Consider the following 19,543-nt stretch of genomic DNA (forward strand, 5'->3'; position numbering starts at 1 on the left):
TTAAATATCTTGAAATAACGCTTGATGAAAAGTATCTTTTACAGAGGGTATAAAACTTCACCCTACTGCTGACCATTACCGCGAGGTACAAGCTTCGTTGGACAAGGGCAATGAGCCATTCGTATTCCTTCGCGGACGAGCGAATCCTACATATTGTCCTCCAAGAGGTGTTGGAACGCTGGGAAGAATATTTCACCAAGGAGGAACCCGCCTCAGTCTTGTCACTCTGACAGAGTGTCCAGATGGTACGACACCGTTGCATCGGTAGACTTGTCTTGATGGCACTAATTATACTGCCTTCCAGGAAAAAGGAAATATTCAATCTTCAGTTCCTTGGGGATTTTCGTATCGTCTTAGAGAGCCAAAGCACAAGAAAAGCGGTAAGGGTCATCTCACCGAATGTTTGCAAATCTTGCACACACACACTTGCAAAGACTGCCTCAGGCACCACCCAACATCCAACATCCTAGAGAGGCGGCTCAAAGAACACGAAACGAAGCATTTAAAACGCAAAAGCCTTCAGCGGCGAAAAGGTATAACGGCTTCACGTGGCATATCCAGGTCAACTTACGCCTGGCATCCAAAACCTACCTCCTGGCCCCGATGCAAATTGCTCCAATAGAACAGCAAATTGCGCAATTCTTGATAGTGATATAAACCAAATAAAATCTTATAAAACTGTAAATCTTTTTTCTTCGTTGAATATCAATTATTTCGGGACAAAAAAGTGAACTCCAAAACATGTCCTCATGCACCAAAAAACCTTGCTCAAACCTCAACACAAAGTTTCCTTGGCTACTACGCTATCAATAAGATCGACCGAATCGACCAAAAAGTAACACTTTTCGCTATCAAGCATCTTCACCACCACATATCTTGCCCAGATAACAACCTGAACGAAACTTTCGCCAGCGACCAAATACGATAGGGCCAGCTTCATGTCGACTCCGTGTATGTTCCCCAACAGAGATTATATGGACGTGCAAAATGAAATACTACAGAAAAATTTCACCAATGCCTCGTTGTTGGGCTTATACAAGAAGGAATATAATTAATTATTACTTAAGGACAGAGCATTGGGACTTTGAGCAAAGAAGATAAAATGACAATGAAAAAAAAGAGTATTAAAAAATGTGATAGGTTCTTCAAAGACATGTTATTAAATAAGGGCATTGAAGGGCCTTATAAGAACGTAAATTAAACTTCTTAATTTGCATTCTGCAGCAGTTATTTGTATGTCGGAAAGAGTCAATAAATAAATTAATAAGTAATAAAACAAACCCAGTAATATTTAAATCAGACATGGATTTTGTTATAGTTAATGTGGTTGTAAAAAACTGCTACCAACCAATACGTTCAAGGTTCTTAAATCTTAGGGGAAAATAGATTTTCTTATAATGACTTGATGAGTGCTAATATGCTTGTAAAATCAGTAATTTGGGCGGGGTTATCATTTTGGTAATAATATCCTGCGACTATTTTACGTAATAAAAAAATAATTTTTTATTGTGATTATTACTCTTTCTTAAGCAACTTAAACAATTTCTATATATGTGTAATTTAAGTAAGATACCTTAACTCCTATGAACAATTTTATTTAGTGTAAAACACGAAATACATATTTTAATTAAACCAAAGTGGGTTTGAGACTAATAAGGGTTTATGCAAATAAGGATAATAAGGTTTTAATTTTATAATAAGGAGAACGCAAAAATTAATTTCGGAAATTGGGGAATTACAATGTATTGTAAATTACTTATGTTGTTTGTCAATTCTATTTGCCACCTTCCATAGAATTGGTCTTGCAGACCATGAACTCACCTTTTGGGACTTAAAAGACAATATGTTTGGTAATGGGTTTCACCCTGGGTGGTAATCAAATAATCAAGATATAACGGGTCTCTCAACCTTTTAAGTGCGTTTTGTGGTGTAAGGGAAAAAATAATATTGGAATTTCTCGGGTCACATAATCTGAACAAAAGAGGTTTTTCTGAAACAACTTTCGAATGTATGATACAATATTGCCATTATTCTGCCTTGTCGTTGGAAATACAACTTGTGTGTATTTAATAAGTTGAATTTGAACTAACGTGTTAAAGTACGAACGTATTAAATTTGAATCAAAGTAATAATAGTATTTTGAAAGTAGTATTAATAGGACATTTTTAAAGCTACCCTGCAACTTAAAAACCAAGTAAGATATCAAGCAAACGTCATGTTATATTTAATGCATAGTACAACGAAAAGGTCAAATAAATATATTGTCCACATTTACAAATATTTTGCAAATTTTAGCACCTACAAATTTATACAATAGGATATCTAAGAAACAGCTTTAATATACACAAATTCTATAGCAATTTAAAAAATTAAATTTCAAATTAGCGGCTTAAAGTAATATTTCAACAAAGGCTACCTTTTTGAAAACATTGATAAAGACGGTAGTGTAAAGTTTCAAGTTTATTAATCGAAATAAGCAACAGTAATACTGAATTTAATTACATAAAAATGAAAACTCAATAAAAATTAATTAGACTCAAAAAGCAAAGTGATTAAATAGTTATGATTAGATAGATTTTTATCACAAAGTGCAAAACAAGTTTATAAGTAATATATACGAATGTAAAGTAATACGTAGCATGTTTTAAAAAACTTATAAATAACACTTATATTTTTGGTAAAAGTTATGTGCCGATTATAATTCATCTCTATTCGAGAATATACGAGTAATATAGCTTCATTTAGCAAAAAGCTTAATCCTAAGAGTTTGAGGTAAATCCAATTTGGGGAATCCGAAGAATTCTTTAATTCGAGTAGAAGTGCGATTGTTTATGCATTTTTTACACCTTTTTCTATACGTATTAAGATAATGATATTTTCTGAATATATAAATTTCACTTTAAACTTGCTATTTTTAAAAAATATAAAACAATAAGTACACCTTATTTTCTCAAGGAAGCCTACTATGTTTCCATTAATTACCATTAAATTCAATTCATAAAAACGTTGAATCTTTCCAAGGATGATGTTTTAAAACATTATGAATTAGCTCATTTTATATTATTTAAAACGAGGAATCCATGAAATATAATATTTGTTCAAATAACTGATTAAACGAAGCGATAAAATCGTTAATGTTTTTTTTTTAATTCAGTTTTTGGCAATAAATATTTACAAACTAAATAAATCAAAGATATGTATTAATTGAAAAGAAGAATTGCATGGGCACTAAAATGATAAATAAGAATTTTTTTGTCCTATTTTTTTTTAAATGTTCTTTAGTACTAAAGACACAACTAAACTAGTATTATTTTATATAATAGGTAAGCCCTATATAATACCTAATTTATTATTACGTCTATTTATTTGAAGTGAAATATGCCAAAAACAAAATTAAAAAAACCATAGACAGATAATACAATATTAGTATATTGAAGCTGGCCTAAAAAATCAATACCAAATACAGTTTAAATGAGTGCGAGTCATCATAGTAATATAATACGCAGTATTTTGTTCCCCATCGCTTGACCATAAACAAGTAAATATATATTTTTATTTCTGTACAAATCTAATGAAAATGTAATTGTGCCATGAGAAACGCTTACAGTTATTAATTAGCAATGATTAATATTGAATAGCAAAGTAAAAAAACATATAAACAAAAAATAATTACAACTTTTTACAATAAATATTTTCTTAAGTTTAAAAATAAATTAAAACTGAATCAGTTCAGAATAAGCGAATGCCACTTCCTACAGGATGTTTTTTAAAAGTATATTTTTTCTACTTAACTACATAATGACCCTGTGCATTAGCAGATATAGACCATTTTTATTTCTTTTCATTTAAGCTCTACCTCATAACTAGTAAACACCCTGTATATCACACAATAATAAAGACTGAAAAGAAATTAAAACAAAATTAAAAAGAAATACTTTCTAAATATCACTTCAAAATGCTCTTTTAGAAATTGTAGATGGTTAATATATCGCTAATTTTCTTATTATTTATAATATTTAACATGCATCTTTTACCAACTGACTTACCTCTTCAACAAAAAATAATCACATTACATAAAGATATGGTATATAACTATATATATACTTATATATACATATATTTATATATAAATCATTCCCATAGAGATAAGTCATAACTAGTGAAATAAGTTCAAAAATACGACTGCTCCTACGATACACCAAAGAAGAATCTTTTTTTTTAACATTTGGGCCTGAATGTGCGATTAGAGAACGTCTTCGAGTAAGTAAAAGATTCTTAATGCGACCGACAAGTAAACATTTAATCTGGAAGCATATGCACGAAACTTATGGGAAACATTCCAGTTCTTTCCGGTTCATTTTCGACTACTCCTTCCATCCAGTTATCATCATCGGTCTGTTCATTTATTACAATGATGATTTCACCCTCTTGAAATGAAAGTTCATCCTCATTATCAGCGGCACAGTCATAGAGTGCTTTACAGCGTCTCATACCCGTTGTGCCATTTAAAGGATATGACAGACGAGCGGTAGGTAACGAACGAGGAGAACAAAGGGTTGACACTGGACTAGATGATATCCGTTGGGTTGGAGAATCTGAGGCCTGAAAAAATTGCTGTTTTAGAAAATTATTTTTAACATCGCCTGCTGTTTTCTTGTAATATTTTATTGTTATTAAATAAAACATGTGTACAGAATTCGCCACAAAAAATGTTGATACCGTATTTACTAAAGAATGTTATTGGTTACCGAAAGGCTGAAGAGTAGACATTGTACCGATATACTTCTAATAAATCAACAAAATGGCTAATTATCACTAGAAGCCGAACTACGAACAACAATATAGTTTAATTAACGTACGATGTGCTGTCATTAATATATTTATCAACGAGACTTAAATCTATTTTGAATGCTTCATAATCAACAAAAATGTATAAGACGTAGAAAAATAAAAGATTTCCCGAATAAAAGAAAGCCCGGTTCGAATTAAAAAAAAATATTTCCACGCTCAAATTTTGCTTACAAATCAATGCTACTCTCGAACTGGCGCTACCAGTCCATACAAATTCGGTCTTCCTCATTAATCAGCTTTTATTTCGTAATGTTATCCCGGTGGAAACCCCTCGTATGGGTGATATTTGTTTGTTTATAAATCCAGCCAGCGTTGTTCCATCTTCGCCGCCGACGCCGTCTTGGTGATTAAGGGTATTATTCACCCATATATTCCTGTTTCCTGGATAACTTTTTTATTTTACAATATTTTTAATGCAGTTTTCACTAATGAAATATACATATTTTTTTCAAGAGTAGATAGATAGGTGATAGTTTAATTTCTAAAATTTTGATTTTTTATTTAAAAACAAGAAAGATAAATAAAAAAATTCTTCCATACGTCTCTAGCCACATCGATTTTAGAAACATTATATCGAAAAACCATTTCACAAAAATAAATAATAAACCTTTGAGAATGGAAATACAAAATTCAGGTATTTTTCTTCAATTTTTTAAAGCGCCATTAAGTTTAGTATCATTTGGCAACAACGCACGGCCGGGCTAGCGTGAATCAAATCAAGAAACCCGCGACGCTTGTTCGGCCCGATTTGCGCAAACGACGGTATCGGTTACTGGTCAGGTATCGGCTAATGGTCAACAGCAATTCAATATTATGTAAAATTGAAATGTTGAATTTTTATATTGAGTAATTGATCGAGAGTTCACTTAGAAGTATTTTATTGCGAAGATGTTCCAATTTTGTGCGCGTTATTTTTTATACTGAAAAAGAAAAGACGGAAAGTGAAAAGTTTAATATTCTAAATGAAAAAGTAAAAACCCAAAAAAGGATCAGTTTAGGGCTAGAACGGCTGCAACTATGGAGTAAGAATGCCACATTGCTTTTACCGTTTATATATAACTGAAAATAAATGATTCATTTGGGTAAGAAAAATTAAAGATTTTTTATTTTAAATGTCTTCTGCCTAAAATTATAGATCCTAGGCATAATAGAAGCATAGAAATTCGAAACCCATCTAGAACTATAAATGACAATTTTTGTATTACATTTGTTTGGTTTTTTTCATTTTCATTAGAATATACCACTTCGTTATATTATAATTTGTATTTTTGTATTTTTACTTACATAACTGTTTAATATTGTCTTATATTTTATAGCTTGTTCTAAAACATGTACTTACGTCATTATAAGTAGGTAAATCCATGAACACAAAACAAAAATAAGCATTCTAATGTAACGAATTCAAAATTATTATTATTAAAATTATTATGATTATCTACGTGGTGTGGTGAAGAATATGAATCATTTTGTCTCCCCTTATTCTAAAAAAACATGTGTCTCTAAAACATGTTATTTTGTTTATTATTTTCTCTCTACACATCAATTTTTAAGTCATAGCATGTTGAATTTGAAAGTGAGACACACATTTTTTAAGAATTAATTGAACTTTGGGGTTTGTTTTATGCACCTTTGATGAAGCTCACGCGTGTGTCTATAATTTATTTTTTGAGTGCTAAGAACTTTTTAGGTATATTTAAAAGTGATTAACATTTTTAAAAGAAATGATATACTTCATTTTGTCCTTTTTATTAGATTTTTATTATTACGTTTCTACGCTTAGCACACATACTGTTTAATTAATCTTTAGTTATTCTAATTTTAGATAAATGTTGTTTTTTGTGTGTTTTTTCCTCATATAGATGATTTTTCTTGTTTATTTTTTTGTGATTTATTATCTTTGTTTTCTAATTTTCATTTAGATTTTTATTCTTACGCTGTACATTATAAATTAATTATAATATTACTGTAGTATTGTTGGTAAATAAAGTAAATTACTATTATAATTTATTTTTTGTATTTTGATTGCTAACAAACTGTGTTAGGCATATTTCGAAGTGAGAAAAAATTATAAAAAAATGTATATTTCATTCCTTCACTCCCTAAATTTCCGATACTAATACCCTCCTATATCAAAGCATTTTTATTAATAAACTAAATCCGTCAATTTGAGTAGAGAATAAACTGTATTACCAGAAGAACATGAGGATAGTTCCTCTCGATGAATCTCGGGTGTCATTGACCCGTCTGCTGTGAGACGAACAGCGTTCTGCTTCGCTTAAGCGCTGCGTTGTTGCCAAATGCTCACCTTCCCGATAAAGCGCGTTAAATCTATTTCGGGCAAAGTCACGTGCTGATGATTGCTCTTAAGATAATATTTCAATGACAGCATAGATATGACAGCAAAATTATATTTTAACAATAGGCATAATACTATAAAATGGTTAACATTAGCAAAATAAACAACACAAAGAAAGAATTCCTTCCTTTTCCGCAGATTTATTGTGGATATCAAAAATCCATTTGGAAATGTAAATTCGACCTAAATTTTTAATCGGCTCAAGTATTGTTTAACTCCTTAATAAAAATAAATGTTTTTGTTCGCCAGCAAAATATGATATTAAGGCATTACGTCAACATAAAGGTCCTATTTGAAAATACAGAATTTTGGACTAAAATATATTTTTTTAAATGTTCATATGTTAACATTCATATGTGAATGTAAAATATCCTAAGGTAATTTAATATATTTAATAAACGTACATTTTGTAAACACCCTGTATTCGTTTAAAAGTGTCTCAACCGCCCGAGAATTATCTTACATTCTTGAAAATCTATACCCTAAACATAAATAATAATATAAGCAGAGATTGAGAGACCCAAAAAAAGTAAAAGAGGCAGTGAGTGCACTTCGGCTTATAAAGAGCCATGTATAGAGTGGTCATAGTTTACCACGTGTGGTGGTGTTTGTCCACTAGTCCACTAGGTGGATATTAGAATGGTTGTGATTGTTTTGTGCACAGGTAAATCATGTCGACATGTGAGTAATATTTTATATTGTTGTTGTATAAGTCCATGGCTAGAATTTTATGGTATACCAGAGTTTGTCGCTGTTTAGCGAGGTATTACCAGGATGTGCTCGATTGTGTAGCAATCGACAGAGATGCCATCTGAGCGTGCAGTTCCTTCGAGTTGGTCTTGTGAGTTATAAAGGGCCCTCACTTGTCTTCTCGATAAACACATTTGGATTCTAAGATCTCGGTATATGTTATCTTAGTTTCCGAGTGTTGAGATGCTTACTTAGCGGCAGTGGAGCGTCTGGGGTAGCCTTAACTATTTTTGGGAACACTAGCTAGTCGTCGAAAAAAGAAGATATATATGTAAATTATTAACAAACATAAAGTAACTATGTTGATGGTTGTTGGCATGACTGAATCAAGGGGACCGAGGTTCCCCGGTGAGTAAACTTAATCTTTATTAGATGGGTCAGTACAGTAAATCGTAAACATTTTTGTTTCATGGTACTCTCAATCTCCTGCTGTATACATACATGGTGGAGTTCGCTGAATAAATTGCATTGTAAATACTCACGTAAGTTTAATTTTAAAATACCCAAATTTTACTTGAATATATCAGACCACATTTAAATTTAAATTACATAATTCCGCATCATTTAAAATTTATACTTTTAGTTGTACTAGCTGAAGCAGCTGCTAGAAATTGTTATTGAGTTTTCGACACTTGACATTTTGAATACAAGTTTTAAATACAAAATCTAAAGCGAACAAATACTTGGCTGTTAAATAAGTCGAAAAAATAGAGCATCTAAAAATGGAGGAAGTTGGAAAGAGAGATTTAACGAGTATGAAAAGAGACTAAAACAATTACTAAAAAGTGGACTTAATAGAAAAAAAATCCCCTTTAAGGCCATCATTGCATATACCTTAAATCCGTAGTTATTCAAAATTCTTACGTTATTACTGGCAATGAAAATGGATGACTCCAATGAACAGAAGAATTTAGGGATAGTGTAGCACAGTTGTGAGCCTGGAAAAGGAGGCTGCATGGACTGGTTCGAAACACAATAAATCTTATCTATATATAATATCTTAGAGACCATGCGGACATGTAATTTCCGTAGATCAGGTTACGTAAGAGCCCCAAAAAACCAATGAAAAGTGGTGGTCGACTTGATTCAAAGTCACCGGTTCTAGAAAATAAAGAAAGGCAGTTAAGTAAAGTTTTCCATTTTAAGAAAAACAGGATTTTATATGTTCACTAAAGTTTATAAAAAAAAGCCTTATTAAAAAGACTAAGAGAATTAAAGGATAACATCTTTCATACCAAACCATCTAGATATATAGATTGGCGAATGTATTACGACACATATAAAGACTGTACGCTGGTGTTCGAGCTCGAGCATTTTTAATTTGTTCTTTCGACAAGCATCTGACGTCGGTGGGGGCTGTATCTCTTGCGGCAAAATTTTAAAAAATGCAGGAATTGCACGTGTAAAACCCGTATAGATTCGTAATTACAATTTTTTTATGCTATACATTACATATTGAAAATTAAAGCGGTGTTCTTATTAAAATAAAATATAAACTCTAATAAAAATAGAATGTAAACATTATAAAAAAACACAAAATAAAACTCTAAGTAATAAACCTAACAAATAATTCTTCAAATAAAAGACTCAAAACGACCTCCTTCTTTAGCTAAACAAAAGGTTAGCCTATCGTAGAAGCTGTTTCTTACTTCCAAGAGAGCTTGAGGTAAAATGGAATTGACAGATTCAACAATTTTGTTTCTTAACTCCACTAAATTCGCTGGCCTACCTATTTAAGATAACCCCACAAATAAAACTCATTTGATGACAAATCGGGAGACCTTTCTTCCGATCGGGATCGGGAGGCCATTTAATATTGCCAGTCCCACTAATAAGACGGTTAGGGAAAGTATTTGTTAAAAATTATTTTACTCTAACCGCATTATGAGCAGAACAGTAATTCCAGGTGTATATCAGGGAAGAGTTGAACGTTTGGAAGTTGAATGATCGCCCAAACATTTCACTTTTGAGAGTACTGAGTACGGACCTGAAAACTTCTGTGCTCGGTTTCCGACGGAGACCAGTAACGAAAAATGGAAGGATTGTGTTAACCATGCACGAAATATTTTCTAAGAAATTTTCATTTCTTTTTTAGCATGGTTTCACAAAATGCCATTCTTCGCCACTGGTCTTTGGGAAACACCTCCTCAAAAAAAACCTCCTGAGTTTTAAAATATTTAAAATATTTGTATCCATGTTTTTTCAAAATACTCGTCACAGTTTTATGGTGCATGCCCAGTTCCTCTCCAACACTTCTGCTCAATCGTGTTGAATCCAAAACTAAGGCAGTACAAACCATTTCTTCCCGCCGTTCTATTTCCTTGACCCTTTCAGTAGGTGGTTCTTGAGCTTTGCTGTGACAATTTCTACATTCTTAGAGGCAAAAAGATGTCTGAAAATTTGATACGACATTTAATATAATAGTTTTAGCACAAGGAAGCGGTCTATTTGCAAAATTTACTGAGAATAAATCCCTGGATTGTACTGCCGAATTGCCTCCATAACGCAATTAAATCAATTGAACTTTTTCGGAAGGAGTATAAACCGCCATAATGATAAATATTTAAAAAAATTAAAATAGCGCTTTAAGACTCAACAGTGCAGTATGCAATCACACAGCAAAATGAAGTCTGCTGATTGTGCCGTGCCGAAAATCAAACCATCGTAATCCGCCGCGCCGCCAGAAAGAAAGTGAGAAGCTGTGTTGCCATTTATAATGCTTATATGTAGTCTTCTATTTGCCAACTTGTATATGACCCGTAAATGAAAATCTAGGGACAACAATAAGGAATTGTATACTGCAGTGGACATGTACATTTCCTGGAAAAATTTCTATGGGAGTGTGACAACCATTAATAAAAACACACCATATCTAGTACGTTTCATAGTACGTTTTTATATTACAATAGTCTGCAAATTAAGATAAGAAAAGCAAACGAAGAGTCCAGAAATGTCATCTTCCGGTGTTGATAGCATTAACAACTTATGGTGAAGGAATTCTAAACTGCTTACCAACATCCTTGCTAGGATATACAATTCTTGGACTAAGGCAAAAAGGCCTATATTGAGTGAATTGTTAAAGTGAGAATAACGCCTTAACCCAAAAAAGGAAATAAACTGTCTACAGCTGGCTACAAAATATTCATCCAATTGTACATTTTGGGTTGTTAAAATCAGTGAAACCTAACGTAATAGAGCAATATGGCGGGAAAAAAGGAATAGAAGAACCTTGTTAATAGACAAATCTGGATTGATTGCCAAAAAAGCGTTTGAGGCAACATACGAAATTATACATATATTACAAATACTTTATGTACGTAAGTCTTTGATAATATGTATTAACCAATTCCCCGCGTTCACTCGAATAGGTCTGGGATATCAAGGTAGAGATGGGTATCTGACACCATCAGATCATCGTCAGTATTCAGACGATGCATTTTTTTTCGATATAGAAATTTTGTCCTTTTTTGAACTTGCAGATCTGAGTAAATATTTGACGGTACAAATTATAGTAAGATTGGATTTTCGGCTGCCGAACGATTACAGAAAAACACAAGAACAGCAACATTTAATATTCTTGCTTAGATTTAGATACTACTGGTAAAACAGTTACATAGAAATCGACTGGTTTGAGCGATTTTAATCTTGAGTAGTGGATATCGAGCTGCAACTTTTTTGCTGCTGCCTTGTCTATAGGGTGTCTCCTTTTTCATAGGGACAGTATTGCTATCTCCTATACTATAAAAGATACGAGGGCGGTTAAATTAGAAAAAAGTTGCGAAATTTTATTCTGATTAAAAAAGTGTATTTAGATTTTTTATGCGACGTTTCGTTTTTTAGATATCATCATCAACTTTTTTTTTTAAATACGGACCTCGATTTTTAATTTTATATTTAAAAAGAATTTTTATTTTCCTTTTCAACAATGTATAACTTAAATGTCTGTCTCGACGTTTCGGTATAAAAATAGCAGTTTTCAAGCTTTTTTCTTTAATACGGACCTGATTAGTATTTACAAAATTAAAATACCTGTTGAATGCATATTTACCTATTTATCTTCAATATCAAACATAAGATTTTAAAACTACAATGCCCTTTTTTTTGTGGGTAAGAAAAAGAAATTCGAAAATTTGGTATGGTTCTTTTAATTTACGGGTACTTGCTTTAGATTTAGAAGGGGAACAATAAATGTGTAAATAAAATAGAATTTTACACTTTTAATAAGAAATATTTTATTTACTTTAGAAACAAATGACAAACGTGTATTAACCAAAAAAATAACAAAACAATACGATTTAACTAAAGAAACAACATTTTCTTTACATACATTACGCAAGAAAAGTTGCTGTTTTTCTTGCTTATAAAGCAGTTTTTTAGTTCTGAGAAGAAATTAAGCAGTTTTTTACAAATAACATTTACACTATTTACAAACAATTTTCGAAGTGACCCCCATTAAGTTCAATGCATTTTACGGTCCTTAATTCTAAATTCTCTATTGAGCGGGATAAGTATTCGGCCTTTAAATCTTTAAATGCAGCAGTGACCCGATGTGTCACTTCCATATTATTTATTTCACTGTTATTGACCTTATTTTTTAAAAATCCCCATAAGAAGTAATCCAGAGAATTAAGGCATGGGGAACGAGGAGGCCACCTTACAGGACCGTTTGTTCCTACCCAGCAATTAGGGAAATTTGTGTCGAGAAAATCTCGGGCAACAGCGGAATTGTGAGCGGCACAGCCATCCTGCATAAACCACCAAATACTTCTTAATGTTTCCAATGCAATTTCATCCATAACTTCCGTCAATAGGTTAACGTACCTTTCACCATTTAAATTTCCATCAATAATTTTGGGACCTATTAGCCTATTGCCGATCGTTCCGCACCACATATTAAGACTAAATCGATTTTGAGGCTTAGTTTCTTCTACTAAATGTGGGTTGTTTTGCGCATAGAAATGCTTATTTTTTCGGTTAAACATGCCACTATTAGTGAATGTAGTTTCGTCGGTCCATAAAATGGTCGTAGAGAAGATCGGGTCTGCATTTAACATCTCTTGATACCAACGGCAGAAAACAAGTCTGCGTTCTGAATCACCTGGATGCAGTTTCTGAACCGGTTGGAATTTGTAGTCATGATACCTATATTTCTTTAAAATTTTTCCGACCACTGAAGGATGTATCCCACATTCAGAACCTATAATTCTTAATGAAGACTCCGGATAAAGATGAATTTGAGCTAAAACATTAACATCGTTGTGTGTATTCTTGGCACGGTATTTTCCGCGTTTTTTTGATACACATCCAAATTCGGTGAGGTTTCTTGAAACCAAATAAAAAGTTTTTCGCGCTGGAGCAGTTCTGTTTGGATATAATCTAGCATACTCCCTTACTGCATCATCAACCTTTTGATAACATCTTATAAAAACATCGTACATGTCCTTTTTTTCACTATCACTATACCGTACCATTTTACAACTTGTATTTATTTTGTTAATATTGAACTAGGAAATTGCTAAGGAAACAACCAAAGCTTTTAAACTAATTTAAGAAACTAACTTACGGCAAAACGTTAAAATATTAAAGTAATATTTTAATAATTTTGTTGTAATTAATAATAATAATTGTTGTCGTAGCTACGACATATTTTTGTTTTCATGGCCTACCTAAATAAGTCACAGCCGTAATAAATCTGACATTGTTATAAAGTTTGAACCATTCGGCAAGCACGGTTCCATTTTTATTAAAGGTGGCTCTCCATGCAGCTTTGAAAATAGATTTTCGTTATCGAATATTAATATCGAACAAATCACATATCGTAATTTTTTTCCTAACCACATAAAAAAATATCAGCCGCAATTGATGTTAGTGAATAATATTAGCAGCTAACTTAACTCAACCCAAATCTGCCGTATTTTAATTTTTTTTAATACTAATCAGGTCCGTATTAAAGAAAAAAGCTTGAAAACTGCTATTTTTATACCGAAACGTCGAGACAGACATTTAAGTTATACATTGTTGAAAAGGAAAATAAAAATTCTTTTTAAATATAAAATAAAAAATTCAGGTCCGTATTTAACAAAAAAAAGTTGATGATGATATCTAAAAAACGAAACGTCGCATAAAAAATCTAAATGCACTTTTTTAATCAGAATAAAATGCCGCTTTTTTTCTAATTTAACCGCCTTCGTATCTTTTATAGTATGGGAGATAGCAATACTGTCCCTATGAAAAAGGAGACACCCTGTATACCTCTATAAATCCTGTTAAATTACCAATAACTGATTTTATTATTACATTAAAAACTTGCGAAAAAGTGGCGAATCCTGCATTGATTGTTAAGCGTTAAGCAACTTTTCCGTCACACAACTTTAAGTTAAATATTTAACATGCAGCCATTTAATAATTATTACAGTTTAGATGGTGCTGTCAATTTGTAAGATTTTAGGTTTAAATAAGAATGGGTTCTCAATATTGCGTCTAAATAAAAACATTTTAATTCATTGCCACTACACCTACATTCGTAATAAATTCTAGAAGACAAACAAGACGATATTTATGCGGATATGATTTAATATCATTCATTGTCACTTGTACGTTTAAATCCATTAATTCCATCTAGTGGACTCCGTAAATTTGTTTAACTCAGTTTGAGCACAGATGTCAAAATATTAAGGACATATGACAATTGCCTCCGCAAATCAATCATCAAAAATAAAATATTTTACTTTAATCCGTCTCATGCTCAACGAGGTTTAGCCACAGTCCATTGCGCAGGCCATGTCAATACCCAAATATTGTAGTGTTCCAAAAAGTTGTTCGCTGTTCGTGCTTGTAACATGCCGACGTGCATGGAAAAAAAATTCTCAAATTATTTCAAACTTCAAACCAAACAGTGAGTGAGTTTCGTTTAGAGCTAAAACACACGGAGCTGTTTAGGAGCGTTTTGTGCCGAGTCGGCCGCCGACTGCTTCGAAACCCACGGAGCTGTTTGTGAGCGGTGTGGGCCGAGTCGGCCGCTAGCGCTGGTCTCGCGCGTGTTGTGGAAAAAAAAATCAGTTCGCTGTTGTCAGATGTATAGCGAAGACATTCGAAATGAGTTCATCCGACAGTAGTAGTAGTGATGAAGTTTCTTTTTTTATTAACTGCAAATGTATTATCACAAACAATTAAAAAGAAAAGAAAGCGGCGGTTTTGGATACACCCTATAATAAGGGAAAGGACACATATTCCAAATCGCGGGTCTTAACTGTATCTCATTAATGAGTTTCTCGGTATCGAGCATGGATAATTCCATTTTTACTAATAATTAACTTACACACTGACAACTTTGCCTTTTCAAACAGCTCGAAAAACGCTCTGCGTGTGTTTCGCAGCACTGAATGCCCATAAATGATCCGCCGACTGAAGTAATAAAAACGCGTTCGGCACATGGTTGATGCGAGGGTACGCGCTGCCGCCGACTCTGAAAGTTTCTCGTGTGTTTTGAAACACACAAAGCCCGTAAACGATGCTCCGAGTCGGCTGGAGATCGGCGGCCGACTCGGCACAAAACGCTCCCAAACAGCTCCGTGTGTTTTAGCTCTTATCCTTTGACGATTCAAAATTTTGTTAGTTGTCTGGTAAGATTTTGGGTTTCGGCATCAGTAAACTAAAAGTTCAGTTTAATTCAAAATGTTCGATTTTATTTCACTGATCCCGAAGCCCAAAATCTTATCAGACACCTAACAAAATTCCGGATCCTTAAAAGATAAACCAATTTTGACATCCGGGTAGGACCATTGGATTAAAGAAAATAGGTAGCTAACAGAAGTATAATGGAATTTATACAGGACATGGAAAGACTTTACAGTGGCGAAGTAGCTGGAAACCCTAGAAACACACTTAATAGACGTAAGATAGTAAGTTAAAATAACCACAAATTGTTTTTAATAAGATGTGATAAAAATCGAGTTTTACCACAACATATTTTACACACAATAAAGTGTATAAAAAAAGTGCGTGAAAACTTATTTGTAGAAAATTCGCCTTTCACCAACAAATGCTATAAAATTTTAAGCAAGTTCCAAAACAATATATGTATAATGTAGAGATCTTTTACGTTTATTGGAAACAAGTCAAATTCAATTTAGATCCTCTCAAAACAGAAGAATATAAGAAAACCAACAACAAAAAATTTTATAAGTTATTGAAACAATAAAGATCTATAAAATCTATAAATTATTAATTCAAGTGATGTTGAAATTCTGAGAAAAATGGTATATCATTGGGAAAAAAAATTAATGTACCCTATAATAAAAAAGAACAACCAATCCAAAATTTTGATAGTTTACTTAGAATACGTACTTTACAATTTGGAAGAAAGTAAACAGGAAGAATTAACAAACAGATATATAAATATAATCACATTTTTTTTAAATTCAAATAAAAATCGAAACCAAAATTAATCTTTCAATTTTAGAAAGTAAATTAAGACAATTTCTTAAACAACATAACAATGTATATATTTTAAAAGCCGATAAACGCAACACACCTGTGGTTCTAAATAAAAATGACTACTCAAACAAAGGTAATAATATATTAAATGATACGGAAACCTACACAAAACTCAAAAAAAAATCAACAACATCAATTCAAAACAAAAATAACAAACTTATAGACTCCTTAAACTTATATATAAGTAAGGAAGACGGAAGGAAATTAAAAACAAATGCAGCATTGCCTCCTAAAGTGTATTTTCAGCCAAAAAATATAAAGTAGGAGTACCTCTCGGCCTATAATATCTTTTATTAGTTCTCCCCTTTACAATTTCACTAAGTTTATTAGTGCTGTTTTAAGTCAAATGTTTATCAAAGACGAACGATATGTGAAGAATTCTTTCAAGTTTGTACAAGATGTTAGAGGCACGCTTTTATTCGGAAAGTACGAAATTATTTCTCTAGATATTGTATCTCTTTTTACCAACAGTTGTTTTTAAGCCAGATAAGCCCTATAATAAGAGGTCTGCTAATAGCTTAACCGCCGCAGTTTCCACATCTAAATATATTTCTATAGGGATGCTTGAAATATGAAGTATGGCAAATGTGCGGTGTAGGGAATTAAATTGACTGTAAAGTTATACAGAATAAACTTGCCTGCGGTAAATCGCAAATCGTAAATTTACGAGAAAACTCTCACTCCTCTGGTTTGGTTCCGGAATCGTGGATGGTTAGACTTTACTCTGAGAAGATTCTCTCCAAATTATTTATAGATTAAAGATTACAAAATGGGGAGGTCATCATCAAATGCATAATATGCATTTACCTAAGTGACCTAGATGCATTTTTCTTGGAGATAAAGACTTTCCCATTTTATAATCTTTATATACACATTCTCCTACAAAATATGGATTTCTATTTAACTATTAATAGATTATTTATAAGTCGGTTTGATAACTAACTAAGGAATATGCAGTAGTGTGGGTCAAATAAAGAGCACGCGCCACGCTACTCTATGAAGAGCGTAAAGTAAATGATTTACCCAAGAAGAATTTGCTCTCCTTTTTTAAATGGACTGTGGGGTATGGCCATTCGCGCAAATTTCCAGAAAAGAAACCACTTACTTACCACAATGTATTGGCAGTTATAAAAATCTAAATGAATTCATATTCTCTTCAGAAATTAAAGTAAAGTATTTGTAGTAATCGCCAAGAGTTAACTCTATTAACGCTTATTTCTTCTAAATTAGGTTATGGAAAGACAGAAAGCTATGAATGCAAAAAAGTGCACTACAGTTAAAGCTAAAAAATTGGTAGGATCATTGCTTAAGTTAGCCGTCCACTGAAATCCTGTTATACGGCGTTAAGTGACGCTGTTTTATCAGCATATTTTTATGGCGGACCGTCTAATAAAAGAAGGCGGTGTCCGGCTAGACATCAATATCTACAACCTAACCAAACCAAACTTTAACAACACCAAACACAGTCCACCAAAAGGAGGCGGGACGATTAAATTTATGTTCAGAACTGACGATCCGTTTAATCAGTTTCCAAATATTTTTTAACCTTATTATTATTATTATTAAGTCAGATGCGTATCTAATATAAATGGTTCAATTTCATTCGGTACTTCGTAAACGATTCATACTGATTTTAAAGGGACGGATAAATCAAGAGAGGTATTAAAGAAGAGGAAGGTTATGATGACAAAAATATTTATTATGATTTTCAATAATCAATAATTTGAGGAAATAATTTAAAAGTTAATTTAAAAGTTCAAGATAATAAAGGAATAATATAGGGCCCTTTATAAAACATAGTAAATGTGACAATTCTGAAAATTGGAAGTAACTTTCAAAATTCCATTTCTGTCCGAAGATGGATGGAGAATTCTGAAACATTTTTGTTGCTAACTTCCCATTAATTTATTAAATAAAAGTATTTATTTTATTCGAAGATGTAAGTGCTTCTTGATTTTCAACGTCCCTTGTAATAATGGAAGTTTCATTATTTGCAGTAATATTTGTATTATTTATAAAACGTCATAAACAACAGCATGCAACAATATTGATAATTTCTGTCAGTAAAGAAAATTTTTAAAGTTAATTTTCCAAACTATTTGTCTAAATGTTAAAAATTAAAGCTGATTTGACAAACTAAATTTTCAATATCTATTTTAGGCCAATTAATGGATCACTTATAAGGCAACGACTTTTGTCATTATAAGATTTCAAATAACATATATATTTTTTTAAAACAATGAATTTATTCAGAATAAGTAGCCGAAACACACGCAAACAAAAGAATTTAGAGACCAATAATCTGCCACATAATTCTACGCGGCAGCATTCCAACAGACCTGCATTTCCAAAAATGGGGGACCATCTGGTACACAGATGGCTCCAGAATGAATAACAGAGCTGGATCAGGGCTTTGTGGTGGGATTCCACATACCAGTAGGGTATACTCGCTGGGGGAGCACGCCACTGTCTTCCAGGCCGAAGTATTCGCTGTATTAAAATGCGGACAGAAAATCCTAAGCTGCGGACACCGCAATACAATCGTATCAATATGCTCGGACAGCAGAGCTGCCATTAAGGCTATCACGGCCGCAAAGGTAAGCTCCAAGCTTGTATTAGAGTGCATAAAAGTCCTGAAAAAACTGGTACAGGTTAAATGCAGGGTCCAGCTCGTCTGGATACCTGGCCACGCAGGCCATGCAGGTAATGAGGAAGCGGACTCTCTTGCCAGACTGGGATCCGCGAATGTGCCGATGGGGCCGGAACCCATAGTTGGTATCGCCAAATGCGTTGCGGTCGCGTCAATGAAGGGTCTGCTGGACAAGTGGACCCACCGAAGATGGACTGAGTCCCCTGGTATGAGACAGGCCAAAGCGCACATAGGTGGGCTCTCTGTCTGTCTCACCAAAAATCTAGTACGCCTAAAAAGACGCGAAATTCGGCTAGTGACAGGTCTTTTAACCGGTCACTGGCACTTAAGAAGCCATGTCCATACTATCGGTATTGCGGACAACCCGGAATGCCGATGGTGCTGTGAGGAGGATGAATCCGTTGACCATGTAGTCGGGGAGTGCCCAGCACTCACGCGCG

The 19,543-nt window shown here is 33.0% G+C and overlaps 1 protein-coding gene across 1 annotated transcript in view; it reads right to left on the reverse strand.

Annotated features, from left to right (window-relative positions):
* Nucleotides 1-4,069: 4,069 nt before the first annotated feature.
* The window catches only part of LOC126748216 (arfGAP with SH3 domain, ANK repeat and PH domain-containing protein), a 79,571-nt gene continuing 64,097 nt past the window's right edge, over nt 4,070-19,543 (reverse strand). The window contains exon 16 of the mRNA XM_050457297.1: nt 4,070-4,602. Within this exon, the coding sequence (XP_050313254.1) occupies nt 4,300-4,602 (303 nt within the window). The 3' untranslated portion in view covers nt 4,070-4,299. The remainder of the gene's footprint in view (nt 4,603-19,543) is intronic.

This window comes from Anthonomus grandis, chromosome 22 (genome assembly GCF_022605725.1).
Source record: "Anthonomus grandis grandis chromosome 22, icAntGran1.3, whole genome shotgun sequence".
NCBI lineage: Eukaryota > Metazoa > Arthropoda > Insecta > Coleoptera > Curculionidae > Anthonomus > Anthonomus grandis.